Below are 14811 nucleotides of genomic sequence, written 5' to 3'. Positions count from 1 at the left end.
GAAAGATCCTTGTGTTTCCTTATAGAAATCTAAGCAAAAAACACAGATTGATATTTTTTCTCTTTATAGAAAAGATGTATACATATATACACATATACTTTGCTGTTTTCACTATTTGAATGTCTTGACTATCTCTGTACAATTCAAGACATTTTGAATATCTTTTCTCATGTTTTACAGCCACGCGGTATTCTGTTGTGTAAATAGGCCATGGTGCATTTAACCATTGCTTTGACAGGGGACATTGAGTTACATAGGAACAGTGTTCTACTTTGATCAATCCCAAAAGTGAGGTTACTGGGTCAAAGGATACAGATTCACATATAATTTTGTAGGTATTAGTAAATTGCCCTCCCACCAGCAGTATTTGAAAACATATTTTCCATAACCTCTCCCACTTCAGGATTTTTGCCAGTATGATAGGAGAATTGTATCTCAGAGTAGTTTATTATTGAGATATAATTTATATACCCTAAAATTTGCTCTTTCAAAGTATACAATTCAGTGGTTTTAGTATATTCACAAGGTTGTGTAACCACCACTATTGTCTTAATTCCAAACCTTTTCATTATCCCCAAAAGATAGCCTATACCCATTAACGATCACAATCCATTTCCTATAGGCCCTGAAGTGAAGCTCAGTCGTGTCCGACTCTTTGCGACCCCATGAACTATACAGTCCATGGGATTCTCTAGGCCAGAATACTGGAGTGGGTAGCCTTTCCCTTCTCCAGGGGATCTTCCCAACCCATGGATCAAACCCAGGTCTGCCACATTGCAGGTGGATTCTTTACCAGCTGAGCCAGAAGGGAAGTGCATAGGCCCTAACAACCACTAACTAACCTGTCTCTGTTGATTTGCTTATTCTGGACAGTTCATATAAGTGGAATCATACAATTGGTGGCTTTTGTGTCAGACTTCTTTCACTTAGCATTATGTTTTCATCCATGTTGCGCATTTTTTAAGGGGAATTTGTGTTTTTCTTTCTGTGGAATGTCTGTTTTGAACTCTTTATATATACTAGAGATTAGCTCTTTGCATATAAAAGAATTACTGAAACCTCTTTCCCCAGTTCATTGTTTTCCAGTATTGTTTAAATTGTTTTTTCTTTTATCCGTGGAGACACTTTTTATTTTTTTGTACTCAGATTCATCTTTTCTTCCCATGTCCAGAGTTAACAGATATCAACTACGTTTTATTCAAATACTTTAAAAAATCCATCTTGGCCCCACTGATTTGAGGGGCCACTTTCATTAGTGGCTTTTCAGCAAAGGAGTAACACATCCATTTTAGAGAGAGAATTCTAGTGGAGATACAGGAAAAAGGCTAAAGAAAGGAGAAGGTAGAGTGGGTATTCATTTATATCCTTTCAAGCTTTTTTTTTTCCTTCTTCTAGGGTTTTGTAATGCATAAATTTTATTTGTTTTCACAGTATTGGGATAATATTGTTCTGAGTCCTGTATTTCCAGTTAATACATCAGGGACATTTTTATTGAACAGATATTTATTGAGAGGGACTTCCCCAGTGGCGCAGTGGTAAAGAATCTGCCTGCCAATGCAGGAGACTTAAGAGACATGAATTCAATCCCTGGGTAACCCTGGGTCAGGAAGATCTCCTGGAGTAGGAAATGGCAACCCACTCCAGTATTCTTATCTGGAAAATTCCATGGATAGAGGAGCCTGGCGGGCTACAGTCCATGGGGTCACAGAGTCGGACACGACTTAGCGAACACAACTTAGTGACTAAGCACAATTTATTGAAAACCTACTACCTTTTTGTCAGGCTGTGGGGTTTTAGGTATTGGGGATAAAAGAACAAAAGCCTGCCTTCAAGGAGTTTACCTTCTATAAACAAATTGTAAAATAGAAATTATGTGAGGGGTAAGTGCTATAAAGAAAAATTAAAGGAAAAAAAAAAAAGAAAAATTAAAGGGCTGGAGAATGAGAGATGTTATTTTAGAGGAAAGTGGCCTGAAGAAAGTCATTAGGGAGATGACTTTTGGGCTGACTTGAATGAAGTGAGAGTATGTTCTGCTAATATCTATGAAATTAAATATTTCAAAGCAGTGAAAATAACAAGTACAGTAATCTTGAGGCAAAAGTATGACATGACTGGTATGAACAGGGGATTGCAAGGATGTAGGTATTCCTTATTCAGAGTGAGCGAGAGCGGAGGGTAAAGAGACCAGAAGTGTCCTAGCAGCTTTGTGATAAAGGATGCCATCCGTAGACTGTGGTGAAGATTTGAGGTTTTGTTCTGGGAGAATTTTGAGCAAAAGAGAGACATTATCTGACTTGGTTTCTAAAAGCTTTACTCTGGTTGCTTTTTGGAGAAGAGACTTGGAGGGTTAAGAGGATAAGCTGCTGCTGCTGCTAAGTCACGTCAGTCATGTCCGACTCTGTGCAACCCCGTAGATAGCAGCCCACCAGGCTCCTGTCCCTGGGGTTCTCCAGGCGAGCACACTGGAGTGGGTTGCCATTTCTTTCTGCAGTGCATGAAAGTGAAAAGTGAAAGTGAAGTTGCTCAGTCCTGTCCGACTCTTCACGACCCCATGGACTGTAGCCTATCAGGCTCCTCCATCCATGGGATTTCCCAGGCAAGAGTACTGGAGTGAGGTGCTGTTGCCTTCTCCGAAGAGGATAAGCTAGGGGACCAATTAGAAGACTCTTGCTTTTATAGTAATCTTGGCTAGAGATGAAGGTGACTTGGATCAGTATGATAGTGGTAGAGATTGAAAGAAGTGGTTGGACTGTGGATATATATTTTGAAGATACAACTGACAAGATTTGCTGATAGCTTGGCTATGGAGTGAGGAAAAAGAGTGAGGTTGTCTTGAAAATTTTGACCTTAAAAACGTCATGAATGACAAAACTACTTACTGATTTGGGAAAACTGCAGACAGAATAAGAGTAACTCTTTGGAGGAGAGGAGGATTGGTTTGGGGTATGTTAAATTTCAGGTGCTTATTAGACATCCAAGAGAGGATGTAGAGCAGCAATTGAATTTAAAGTCTGAAATTCCAGGGAGATGTTGGGGCAAATGGGACATCATTTACAGCTTGATTTCTGGTGAAGGAATCAACAAAGGGTGCTGAAAAGGATGGGCTAAGATAGAACAAAAATCAGGATATGTATTTAGAAGTTTGGAAAGGAGAAGTGAGACAGAAATAGAAACTGAAAAATAATAGCCAGGAGAGTTTGATTATCAGGCTGGCCAGTGCCTCCCTGCACCCCACTATAGGCAACTGCTGATGTGCTTTATGTCATTGTAGATTAGTTTGCGTTTTCTAGAACTTTTATAAATGGAATCATACAGTGTGTTCTTTTTTTTTTTTTTTTGCCTGACTTTGAGATTCATCCATGTTACACATATCAGTAGTTTATTGCTGAGTAGTATTCCATTGTATGAATATACCACAATTAGTTTATTCATCAACCTGATGATGGACATTTGTGTTGTTTCCAGTTTTTGACTATTACAGATAAAATTGTTGTGAACATTTATGTTCAAGTCCTTTTATAGAAATAGGGTTTTACTTCTTGCCTAGGATCAGACTGGCTGGATCATATAGTTGATATATGTTTGCATGTGTATGCTAAGTCGATTGAGTCACGTCCGACTCTTTGCAACCCTATGGACTACAGCCCACCAGGCTCCTTTGTCCATGGATTTTTCCAGGCAAGAATACTGGAGTGGGTTGCCATGCCCTCCTTCAGGGGATCTTCCCCACCCAGGGACTGAACCTGTGTCTCTTATGTCTCTTAAATTGACAGGCAGTTCTTTACAGCAAGCTCCACTGCCACTGTTTTGCAAAGTGACCAGTGTTTAGAGTACCAGCTTCTCCACATCCTCACCAGCACTAGGTATAGTCATTCCTACCCAGTGAATGTCTTTTTTTTTTTTTTGCTTTTCAGAATCTCAGGGATCTCCTCCCATAGTCATTCTTTTTAATTTTAGCCATTGTGTTCTGTTTGTCCATTCTGTTTATGTGTTTTCTTTTTTCCATTTTCCTGTAATTACTTGAACGTTCTTTAGAATTCTGGTTTGATTTATTTACAGTATTTTTGAGCACATCTGAGCACATGTTTATCTCCCCTTTAACAACTCTAATCACTCCTGGACCGGATTTACCAACTTCTCTAGCCCCTATTCTCAATGTCCAAAGAAGTTATCTTTCTTAGTGAAATCATCATTTTTCTTTTCCAACTGTCAAGAAACCTTGAAGTTCTTTTGGGGCTTTTTATTTTGTTGTTTTTGGGGGTGTCGTTTTGTTTTTTTAACTTGCAGTTCATTCTGTGTATAAGATCTTAAACTCTGAAATTTCCCCCTTGATCTTTGTGAGTTTACTTTATTATTTAGTCTAATTCTGATCCCCATGATTGAGATAAGGTGCCCTCGTCCGTGTTCACATGGGACCTGTACTTTGTTTCAACTCACCTGTAATGTAATTCTTAACTAGTGGTTAAAAGCCCAGAATCTGAAGTAAGACTGACTTCAGATTCTAGCTTCACTTCTTAATAACTGGGTGATCTTGGGGAAATTTTAAAACCTTTCTGGGCCTCATTTCTTCATTGTTAAATAGACCTGATCATATAATCTACCTCCAGAGATAATCCAAATAATGAGCTTTTACGTTTGGTCTCCAAAGATGCTCTTAGTTTACAGAAAAAGGCAGTAAACTTTGACTTGATCCTGTTTAGGATATAACTGATAGGAAACTCTTCAAATATAAATAATTTGGGAGGGGATTACATAATTTATTACCATGTTGATACCAAGTAATTTTTAAAATTCTCTTTTCTAGTGTAAGACAATGTAGATTTGAAAGTTTATTTGGAAAACAGACTAAAAATAGCACGTTTGATTTCTGTCCAGTACATTTTATGTAAGCAAACATAATTTTCTTCAGTATGTGTTGTGTTGTGGGGTGGGGATAGAATCAAGAATACTTTTGAATTATGGGCTACCAAGAATTTTGCAGATTATTTAAAAAGCTATCCTAGAAAGAATATTTATTTAACAGATTGACTGGTGTGACTATATAAAGTAGTAAATTTTGGAGGAAAACAAATATATTTATATTAAATGTCAAATGCAGAATACATTCTGCAGATAAATGGGCAAAAGGATAGGAATAGTTCATGAAGAAGGAGGACTATAGGGGGAATGTATCCTGCTGTATTAAAAACATACAAATTGAGATATTTTTGAAATTCCATTTTGCATCTGGCAGAGTAGCATAACAGACAGTGCTGACGGGGTTGAGGTAAAATTGTAATTCATTGCCAGGCGTTGTAAATTGCTAGAACCTTTTTAGAAACTCAAATGACTGTACAGGGCAAGAACCATGCAGATGTACGTTTCTTGTGTCCTAATTCTACTACTTTCTAGATTTGTCTATAGATAAATTCAGCCAAAGCATAAAGGATATATTCAAGAAGATATTGTGTCAAAATACGTATAAATCTGTTGGCTTTCCTAGTTGGCAAAAAGCATTTAGTTGTTCAGCATCCCTCCCCCCATCCCTACCACCACTCATCACACATTCCCATGTCACTTTCCATTCATAGATAGAATACAGAAATGATTTTTATTTTTTCATGAAAGCCATTCACAGTTAATTGCACACTCTGACTCCTTACTCTTTAACCAAGTTTGTTTGCTGAAGCAGGGATGCCAAAGAAGACCGTGTTCTGCCTGTTGTTGTTGTTGTTCAGTTGCTAAGCTGTGTCCTACTCTTTGCGACCCTGTGGGCTGTAGCCCTGCTGGGCTTCTCTGTCCATGGCATTTCCCAGGCAAGAATACTGGAGTGGGTCACTGTTTCCTTCTCCAGGGGATCTTCCCGGGTCAAGGATCGAACGTGCGTCTCCTGCATTGGCAGGCAGATTCTTTACTCCTGAGCCACCAGGGAAACCCTGTTGTTTTGTCTGTTAGAAAAGCAAAAAAGCGGTAATGAGAAAAGGGAGTTTTAGTGGTGCAACAACATGGTGAGACCACACTTGGCAGTGGCACAGTTTTGCTTAGAAATGTCAATTCCAGAACCCACAATTCTACTAGTTGACTTTTTTCTCCCCTTTCACTCCCTCCCACTTTCCCTTTCTACCCTTCCCCACAAATTTGAGTAGTGTACTCTGATATTTAAGCCTTTCTCTTAATGCTTACAAGGAGAGGAAAGGGATTTGGAAAAGGAAAGAGTATCGAAGGAAAAACCCACTGACAGCTCAGTAGATCCGAAGAGTGGTGATGCTGCCATTTGGTTGGGAAGCCTGTGGTTACGTTAGAAAGAAAACCACCCATCGTCCATTTTATGAGATGCTGAAGTTGCAGTACTGTACACTTCGTTTATACTCAAGGTTTGGGGATAGGGTGCTGTGGCACTTATAAAACCTTTGGAAAACCAGGCTTTTAAGTGTTCAGCATTGTATAGGCCTGCAGCTTAACCAGTGTGAATGTGTGTTTCTAGTTGTGTTTAAATGACTGCTTTATTATACAGGCTTTGAAGGATTTGCCATTGATCCCCTCCCCCCAAAAAGTTAAGATTATTGTATGAAATACTGAACTGTTGAGAAATTATTTCATAGCAATAATTGTTAAAAAGATACCCATTTGTTTTTGGTACAGATGGAAGTGTAGAGAATGAGTTTTCTAACTAACCAATGATTGCACCTTCATGATTTGGCTTATTGGAACAAATAAAATTTCAGGCTTTAAGGGAAATGCATTAGACATGGCATTTTGGAAAAATGTGAGTCTAGACCTGTGGATGTGATTCATTATGGAAACCTGGCTTACATCACCATTTAAAGATTGCTTATTATTTACTTTTGTTTTGGTTTTATAACTTGTGTATAGAGTGAGAGGAGAACTGTTGAGCTCAGTTGGACATCAGTGCTGGAAACGAGAGTTGTACTTGAAGTCCTGTGGTGAAATACTTGTGTGACTGGATTCTTCTGTATGTAAATCTTGATACTTTCACGTTATGTAGATGCCTCTGAACTTTTTTCTTCTTCATTGACCTTTTGGGAATTGTTTTGGGATTTTTTCACATATCTTACCAAAATATTTTTTATTATTTTGAACATATAATAACTTTGAACATTCAGGGTTTGTTTTACATTTTATTTATTAAATGATAGCAAATGAGGATGATTTGTGACCATGGCTATCCCAGGGTTGGCAGAACTTGATAATGAGAAGTAATTTGTCCTGTGTATATACACTAGTAATCACAGTACAGGTGCAGATGTTTTCTTTCTGTGAGCAGTCGAGTCTGTGAATCACCTCCTGTGGATATGGGTGTCCCAGTGACAGGGAGCCGGCTGTTGGGTGTTGTAAATAAACAGCTTGCTCCTAGCTGGCTGCTCCAGAGAAGAGGGCAGGAATAGAGCACGCGGGATGAAGATTTTCTCAATGCCTATAATGACCCAGCTTAAATTCATTGAGATTTTCTGCTGTGGCTTTTTCGTATAGATGCCAGAGTTCATCTCTTTCAGATTTTCACAAATGATTCATCTTCCTGTCATATTTTCTTAGACTACAGTGAGTAAAGCATCTTCGAGTCACTTTTAGGTATTTTCTCCTACCATGATGTATTGGAGAAGAGAAGAGTGATATTCAAGCTCAGTCCTGTTTCCATCTCGTGCTGATTGATTCCTGTGGTACTGTACCACTGTTTCTCCCTGAAAATGGCATTCTGGTGATTTACTGTTTTCTGTGGGAGAAAACTTACGGCCTTCTCTTCTGTTTCTCTTCCAGAGAAAATCTGGAAAAGTTGTAAACAAAGCATCATTTCTCTAAGAAAATTTTGGATAGCAGAAATTCTGGATAACAGGTAAAAAGAGTATTTAAATTTCTTTGATGATGCTGATAATCAACTGTAATCTGCAGAAGTAAACCAAGAGAGGAAAGAGGGGAAGAGCTAGGTGTGCTTTGTGTCAGGGGTTGAATTAGGGACTTTACATATATTATCTTGTTTAGATGGTTTTTACCAAGATTCTGAACATAGATCTAAGAATCTCAGAATAAAACTAGCTTTGAAATGCTGTTTTAAGTAGATTTACCTATTGATTGGATTTTCTGTCTGCAGGCATTTTTTAACATCAACCATAAATTAAATACAGAAGTATAATACAGAATGCCAGAATCTGCTATGTGATGCACCCTAGCTAAGACTTCTGAGTTTCTGTCTTTTATTCTAGTTCTTGATCTTTGCCAGTTATTAATATTTGCAGCGATACCATCTCCTTAATTCTTTTTAATACTTTGTTACCAGATCCAGTATTTAAGTTTGCTAGTAAGGTACCTCTTCACAGTGGAGTCCAGCTCAAGCGTCCCCATTGTGTTCTCAGTGGCAGTCTTACTGTGGCTGAACAGGTGTGCCTTTGTCCTCTTCCCTCTATCTCACAAAATTCAGGAAGTCTAAGAAATAACACTATATGTAAAACATCCAGTATAAGTATATTAATTCTTAAATATACATTAAGAATTGTATTCCAAATGACAGCTACAATTTTACCTTTTAAACTAGAGAAGACATGAAAAGAAATCAGACTTCCCTAAGACCCTGTCAGCATAAACCAGTGCTCACAGACTGAGGTGAACGGCCCTTCCCGATGGTGGTGCGGCGCGTGAGGCGCTATTTATTCTGTCATCTAGTATGAGCCTTGAAGTTAGATTTCACGTGTGTAGAGAAGTAGTTTCTAAAGATCAATAAAAAAGATTTTAATATTTGCTGATCTTCCTTTGGTCTTTTTCATTTTTGCCAGGGCGGACCAGTTTAGTCACCATGAGTTGGAGCTTCCTCACTCGCCTACTAGAGGAGATCCACAACCACTCCACATTTGTAGGGAAGATCTGGCTCACGGTATTGATTGTCTTCCGGATCGTCCTTACAGCCGTAGGAGGAGAATCCATCTATTACGACGAGCAAAGCAAATTTGTGTGCAACACAGAGCAGCCAGGCTGCGAGAACGTCTGCTATGACGCCTTTGCACCCCTGTCTCACGTGCGCTTCTGGGTGTTCCAGATCATCCTGGTGGCCACCCCCTCGGTCATGTACCTGGGCTATGCCATTCATAAGATTGCCAAGATGGAGCACGGTGACGCAGACAAGAAGGCCGCTCGCAGCAAGCCCTACGCGATGCGCTGGAAACAGCACCGGGCTCTGGAAGAAACGGAAGAGGACCATGAAGAGGATCCCATGATGTATCCAGAAATGGAATTAGAAAGTGAGAAAGAAAATAAAGATCAGAACCAATCTAAACCTAAGCATGATGGCCGGCGGCGGATCCGGGAGGATGGGCTCATGAAGATCTATGTGCTGCAGCTGCTGGCCAGGACCGTGTTCGAGGTGGGTTTCCTGGTTGGGCAGTATTTCCTGTACGGCTTCCAAGTCCACCCATTTTATGTGTGCAGCAGACTCCCTTGCCCTCATAAGATAGACTGCTTTATTTCTAGACCCACTGAAAAGACCATCTTTCTTCTGATAATGTATGGTGTTACAGGCCTTTGCCTATTGCTTAACATTTGGGAGATGCTTCATTTAGGATTTGGGACAATTCGAGACTCGCTAAACAGTAAAAGGAGGGAACTGGAAGATCCGGGTGCTTATAATTATCCTTTCACTTGGAATACGCCATCTGCTCCCCCTGGCTATAACATTGCCGTCAAACCAGATCAAATCCAGTACACCGAACTGTCCAACGCTAAGATTGCCTACAAGCAAAACAAGGCCAACATCGCCCAGGAACAGCAGTACGGCAGCCATGAGGACAACCTCCCACCCGACCTGGAGACTCTGCAGAGGGAAATCAGAATGGCTCAGGAACGCCTGGATCTGGCCATCCAGGCCTACAATCACCAAAACAACCCCCATGGTTCCCGGGAAAAAAAAGCCAAAGTGGGGTCCAAAGCTGGGTCCAACAAAAGCAGTGCTAGTAGCAAATCCGGGGATGGGAAGACCTCCGTCTGGATTTAATCCTGGCTGGGCTTAGAGCTTGTGCTTTCATAGTTCGTGGTAAGCGGCGGCTCACTGAATAATGACTTCCGTTGAGTAAACATTTGGCTCTGCTTATCTTCAGGGATGCTGTTGGCTCATGATCCAAGCTCAGGGGACTCTGAAGGTGGGGCTGGGACAAGGGGGAGAGAACGGGAAACACAGCGTTCCTGGATATGAGTTCCAGCAATAATACAGTTGCAGAACTTTACATTTGTGTCTTCCAGATCTGGAAAAGAACAGATATATTTAAATCATTCTTGTTGAACGGTTTTTGTATGTACAGTATTATGGTACTTTTTTTTTTTTTTAGTATGAGAACTTTTTTTTGTATTTGTACATTGGACCACTGTAGTTATACTTTTATATTAAAGGGGAAAAAAATCCTTAAGGTAATGCCTATTAGGCTAGTGTTATTACTTTGTTCAGCAAACTCTACCCGGGGTTTAAAGTTTTAATAGATGCTATACACCTAATAAAAAGTGCCTCTCGTGTTACCGGGACGATTTCAGATATGTGAGGAGCTGAAGGGGGATGAGTCAGTTCTTAGCCTCAGAGAGGAAGTCCACGGTAGAAGGAGATCTCTCTCTGACTTAAGAAATCTTTGAATCTTATTCATATGCCCAGAGTTGTATCTAGTCTTTGAAAAGCTATTTTTGTTTCAAGTGATTCACTGCAGGAGTCCTTTAAATACCAAGCCTTGCTTTGATGGTGTGTATGTAACGTCAGTTGTTTCAAAAGTCTGATGCACAAAGGTGTTCTCAACCAGTAGCAGTGTGGAGACTGCGGCTAGAACTGTTCTGAGATTCCTCTATCACCAAGCAAAGCCATGCCTAGAAAATAAGCCCTGATGTTTAGTTGTGGGCCTGTCTGATTTGCCTTAAATCTGAATCAAAAAACCTGCCTCTGGTTTCTTAAGATGCCAGTGTTGAATATTTTCTTTATATGTTAACAATAAAAATACGAAAATTCCCTTCTAGGCTAAAAATTAATCAAAGCCATTTATACTGCATGTGGCAGAAGGCCTAAGTTCAACTTCCTTCTTATCATTTACCATGGAATTTTTATAATTTACCTACTTCTGCCAAAGTGGGTTTCTGCCCAGAAGACTAGTTCAGACCTGGGAGTCTATCTGTAAATAGTCTGAAAGAGAATTTCAGTATTTATTCAGTATAGGCATATCTGTTTGTCAGTGACAAGCATTCATGTTCACATAACACCCATAATTTGCAGTATATTTAACTGCCATTTTCAACCTTCTGTTGGATAACTTTGTTCTCTCTGTCATGTTCACATCATTTGTCTTACAGTTTAAGAGCTTCTGAGTAAGAGCTTGGTAAAGATTTAAAGGAAGGAGATTTTGCTTCACTAGGGAGCATTTCATTTGGGACCTCTCACTCTTCTCTAACAGAAATTTAATTGCAAGCCACCTGTAACTTTGAAATTCCAAGAGTGGGTTTTATTTTTTTGCTCTTAATTTTTAAGTGTCAGTTCTTTGTTATTTAGGAGGGTCTTAGAACAGCATCCTGTGTATAGTTCTTTTTTCTTTGTTCTCCATTTCTCCCCTTCCCCCAAAAAAAATTCAGTTGAAAATTTAAGCTTATCTTCTAGCCATGCATTTACATTTATTTTGCTTTTTTTAATCTGTAAATTTTACCCAAGAGAAGCTCCTCAGGATCTCTAAACACTTGAGCAAAAGGTCACCTCCAGTGAGACTGAAGGGAAAATTTCAGAAAATGACTTATATGTGTATATATCCTGGATAATTACCAGATCTGCACAGTTTCCTTCAAACAAAGTGTTACTAAAGAATTTCAAGTAATCATTCTAAAACAGGCAAGATTTTAAATTATTCAGGCTGGCTAAGATAAAGAACTACCAATAATTCTTATGTCAGTAGAACTTCATGCAGACTTCTGAACTGAAGGACAGAAAAAAATACACGTAGGTTCATGTCCATCTATTCAGAGCCTGAGGGAGAATAGAGTGGTTTTGCCATTGGGAGGGTTGGGAATTTGAATGATAGGAGAGGGACGGAGTCAAGCAAAAATGCCAGGCAGACATTCGGCGCCAGAGGCATCCACTTAGTTTCTACAGGCAGGGCCTCCGGTGTTTCATCTTGGCTTGTTCTGATGAGAATGTTATCTTTTGTGTCTGGATAATTCTTCAACTTCCTCAAGTACATAGAAAGATATTCTGGGTCACCTTCACATGTGTTCAAATCTATTTTTATTCTCTCACTAAAGTTCTAATTATGACATAGATTTCCCAACTCTGACTGCTTCCTTAGTCCATTTCTTTTAGCCTTTGAACATACAAATTTGCCAAAACCATTCTCACCTAATAACATGTCAGTGGACCTACATTAAGAAAATGGCCCTTTCAATGTCTGGCTTAACCCACTGAGTGAATAAAAATATTGTTCCAGTTACTATTCTGGAACTTGCAAGTGTTTGTATAAACAGCATTTTTTTTTTTCCTATCAAAATCACATTCCTTTGAATTGCTGTATAAGACATGCTGTCTTATGACATGCTTCTCCAAATAGTAGTTGAGTGCTTAGTCCTTCACATACTATAATCAGGATATGGTCAACAACATGTTTATATTCCTTAATATACCATCATTTATTCAGATGTGTGTCCTTTATAAAGCAAACAGGCTTTTTTCCCTTAGTTCAAATTTGAGGGACGAATTAGATAGCATTTTCCTCTAAAGAAATGTTAATGTTCATTTTGTGGCTTCCTTTTGCTTTCTGCCTTAGTTTTGCTAGCTTCTATTTTGTTCATTTAAAACCACAGGCGTGTTATTTCATTAGAAGTCAGTTTTTCTGGGGATTCTCCTTGACTAACATCTATAGAATTACTTTTGATAAAGATGAACTTTGTCATCTAAAATGGTTCTCACAGGTTAGAACTCCCACACATCTGTCTTTAAAAGGACACCTATGTCTTTGAAAAGAAAAATGTCATCATTAGGTACCTTAACTGTCATTTCTTTGTGGTATGAAACTAAGCAATTCCCTTTACTTTTCCAAGTTCCAGTAGCCACCTACCTCTCAGAAGTGTTACGGAGTAGTTAGAGAAAGCCTCTGGTGAAAAGTATTAAAAGACCAACTGTTGGTCATTGTCTGAGCTTGAAGCTTCAAAAAAATCATTGAAAGAACTATGTGATATAGTAAGAAGTCCTTCGGTGCTCTTTATCACAGGAATCAGTTGTTGAAAACACTGAACTTGCTCTAGCAGCTTATTCCGAGAATGGACTTAAATGTTATTCCTATTAGTCATACCTATGGTTTACCCGTTAAGCTTATAAATGTCCTGGCTTTGTGTTTTCCATCTCATTTATGGGACTGTACACTTCTAAAAATAATACCTATAGTTGAGGATAAATTTTTGGCCAGGCAGTGTTTGGTAAAAGGCAAGTATGTTATACTTGAACCTACTTCAAGAAATGCCTTTTTATAAAGCAAAGGTCTTTCCTGACTGTGAAGTAAAGTACCTGAAGTCAGAGATACCCAGTTGCTGGTCATTTTGCTTGGAAGGTTCCAGATATTGATTTTATCTTCATAAAATCATGTAATTTCATGAAGAGTCTTACCACCTAAAAATAAGCTCCTGCACTTATACAGTGCTGAGTTTGGAAATAAAATTTCAACTCACCTACGTATCATAAATCTGTAATAATTCACAGTCACCATCAAATGTTAGAATCATTAGGTTGACTTGCATACTTGTCACTCATTCTGGCCATATATCATGGAGAGTTTAAAAGATTTTATTTGTTGTCTCTAATGCAGTTGTGTTTTTGTTTTTAATAATGGTGTTGAGTTTGGTTCATGCACATTCCATGTTAAGAATCATACTTTTAAAAGAAGCAATCCATGTATTCCAAAATGCAGGAGTCCAAACAGAAGAAAGCCCTACCCCTGTACAAAGTCTCTACAGAAATGAAAGAAGTAAGAGTTCTGCATTTCAGGCTTGGCTTGTTGAACCAGCAAAGACATTTGGCTATAATATGCTTCCAAGACCGGAAGTGTTTTTCTTCATTATACTCTCAATTGTGTTCTCTTCAATAAATCTCTTACAGAAGTCTCTACCTCAGGCACTGTTAGATATGATTAGTGTATTGATACTGAAAAACTTAGCTAGGACTTCAAACTCTTAAAGGTAATTTAAATGTAAAACTCAACTGTTAACTAGCAGTTTAACGTCATGTAATGTTCAGTTTGGATACTGTATGAACAACTAAGGAGTTACCCATTCTAGTGCCAAAGATTACTGGTTACTAATTTCATTCTGTACAGTTAATGTAAAACTTTACACAGTGGGGACAGACTCCTCTCAGGGCCTTGTCTCTAGGAAGATTTTTGTTGGTTCTGAATGTTTGTCATTTCCAAATACAGTTTAGAAGATTCATATGTGGTCTGTGCATCTTTTTCGAAACTTGAAAACTCAACTGCCAGGACGTGTCATTTTGAGGATTTTTACCCCATCCTTTGTATAACATAGTGCCCGAGAGCTTAATGGTTTACACAGGAAACCTGATACGGAAATCTCTTCCAGTACATTCACCTGTAAGTTGATCTCAGTGGGAATGCAGGAGCAGGAAATTTTCAAAGTAGAGGCTTGGACTCAAAAGGTACCACCTGATTTTTCATAGCTGTGTTGGAATTCCTCTGGGATTGCTGTGGCTGAAAGAGTTTGGCATGTTTGTGGCATCTCCATCTGGGGAGGGTAGATGACCTTGAGAGGGTGGGGGTACGGGGGAACACGCCCCTGGGAACAAACCACATCTCTGGCTCCCCTTGGTTCTGG

General features: G+C 39.0%; 1 protein-coding gene across 4 annotated transcripts in view; it reads left to right on the top strand.

Moving 5' to 3' along the window:
- GJC1 (gap junction protein gamma 1) overlaps window positions 1-14092 on the top strand; it is a 32546-nt gene extending 18454 nt beyond the window's left edge. For 3 of the 4 annotated variants that reach the window (XM_005220851.5, XM_005220850.5, XM_015458865.3), the window contains 2 exons: window positions 7756-7831; window positions 8766-14092. In XM_005220851.5, the coding sequence (XP_005220908.1) occupies window positions 8786-9976 (1191 nt within the window). In that variant the 5' untranslated portion in view covers window positions 7756-7831; window positions 8766-8785 and the 3' untranslated portion in view covers window positions 9977-14092. 4 annotated transcript variants of the gene reach the window in all.
- Window positions 14093-14811: the final 719 nt, after the last annotated feature.

This window comes from Bos taurus, chromosome 19 (genome assembly GCF_002263795.3).
Source record: "Bos taurus isolate L1 Dominette 01449 registration number 42190680 breed Hereford chromosome 19, ARS-UCD2.0, whole genome shotgun sequence".
Classification (NCBI taxonomy): domain Eukaryota; kingdom Metazoa; phylum Chordata; class Mammalia; order Artiodactyla; family Bovidae; genus Bos; species Bos taurus.
Note: the sequence above shows the minus strand (reverse complement) of the source record. Positions and strands in the feature narration are given on the sequence as shown.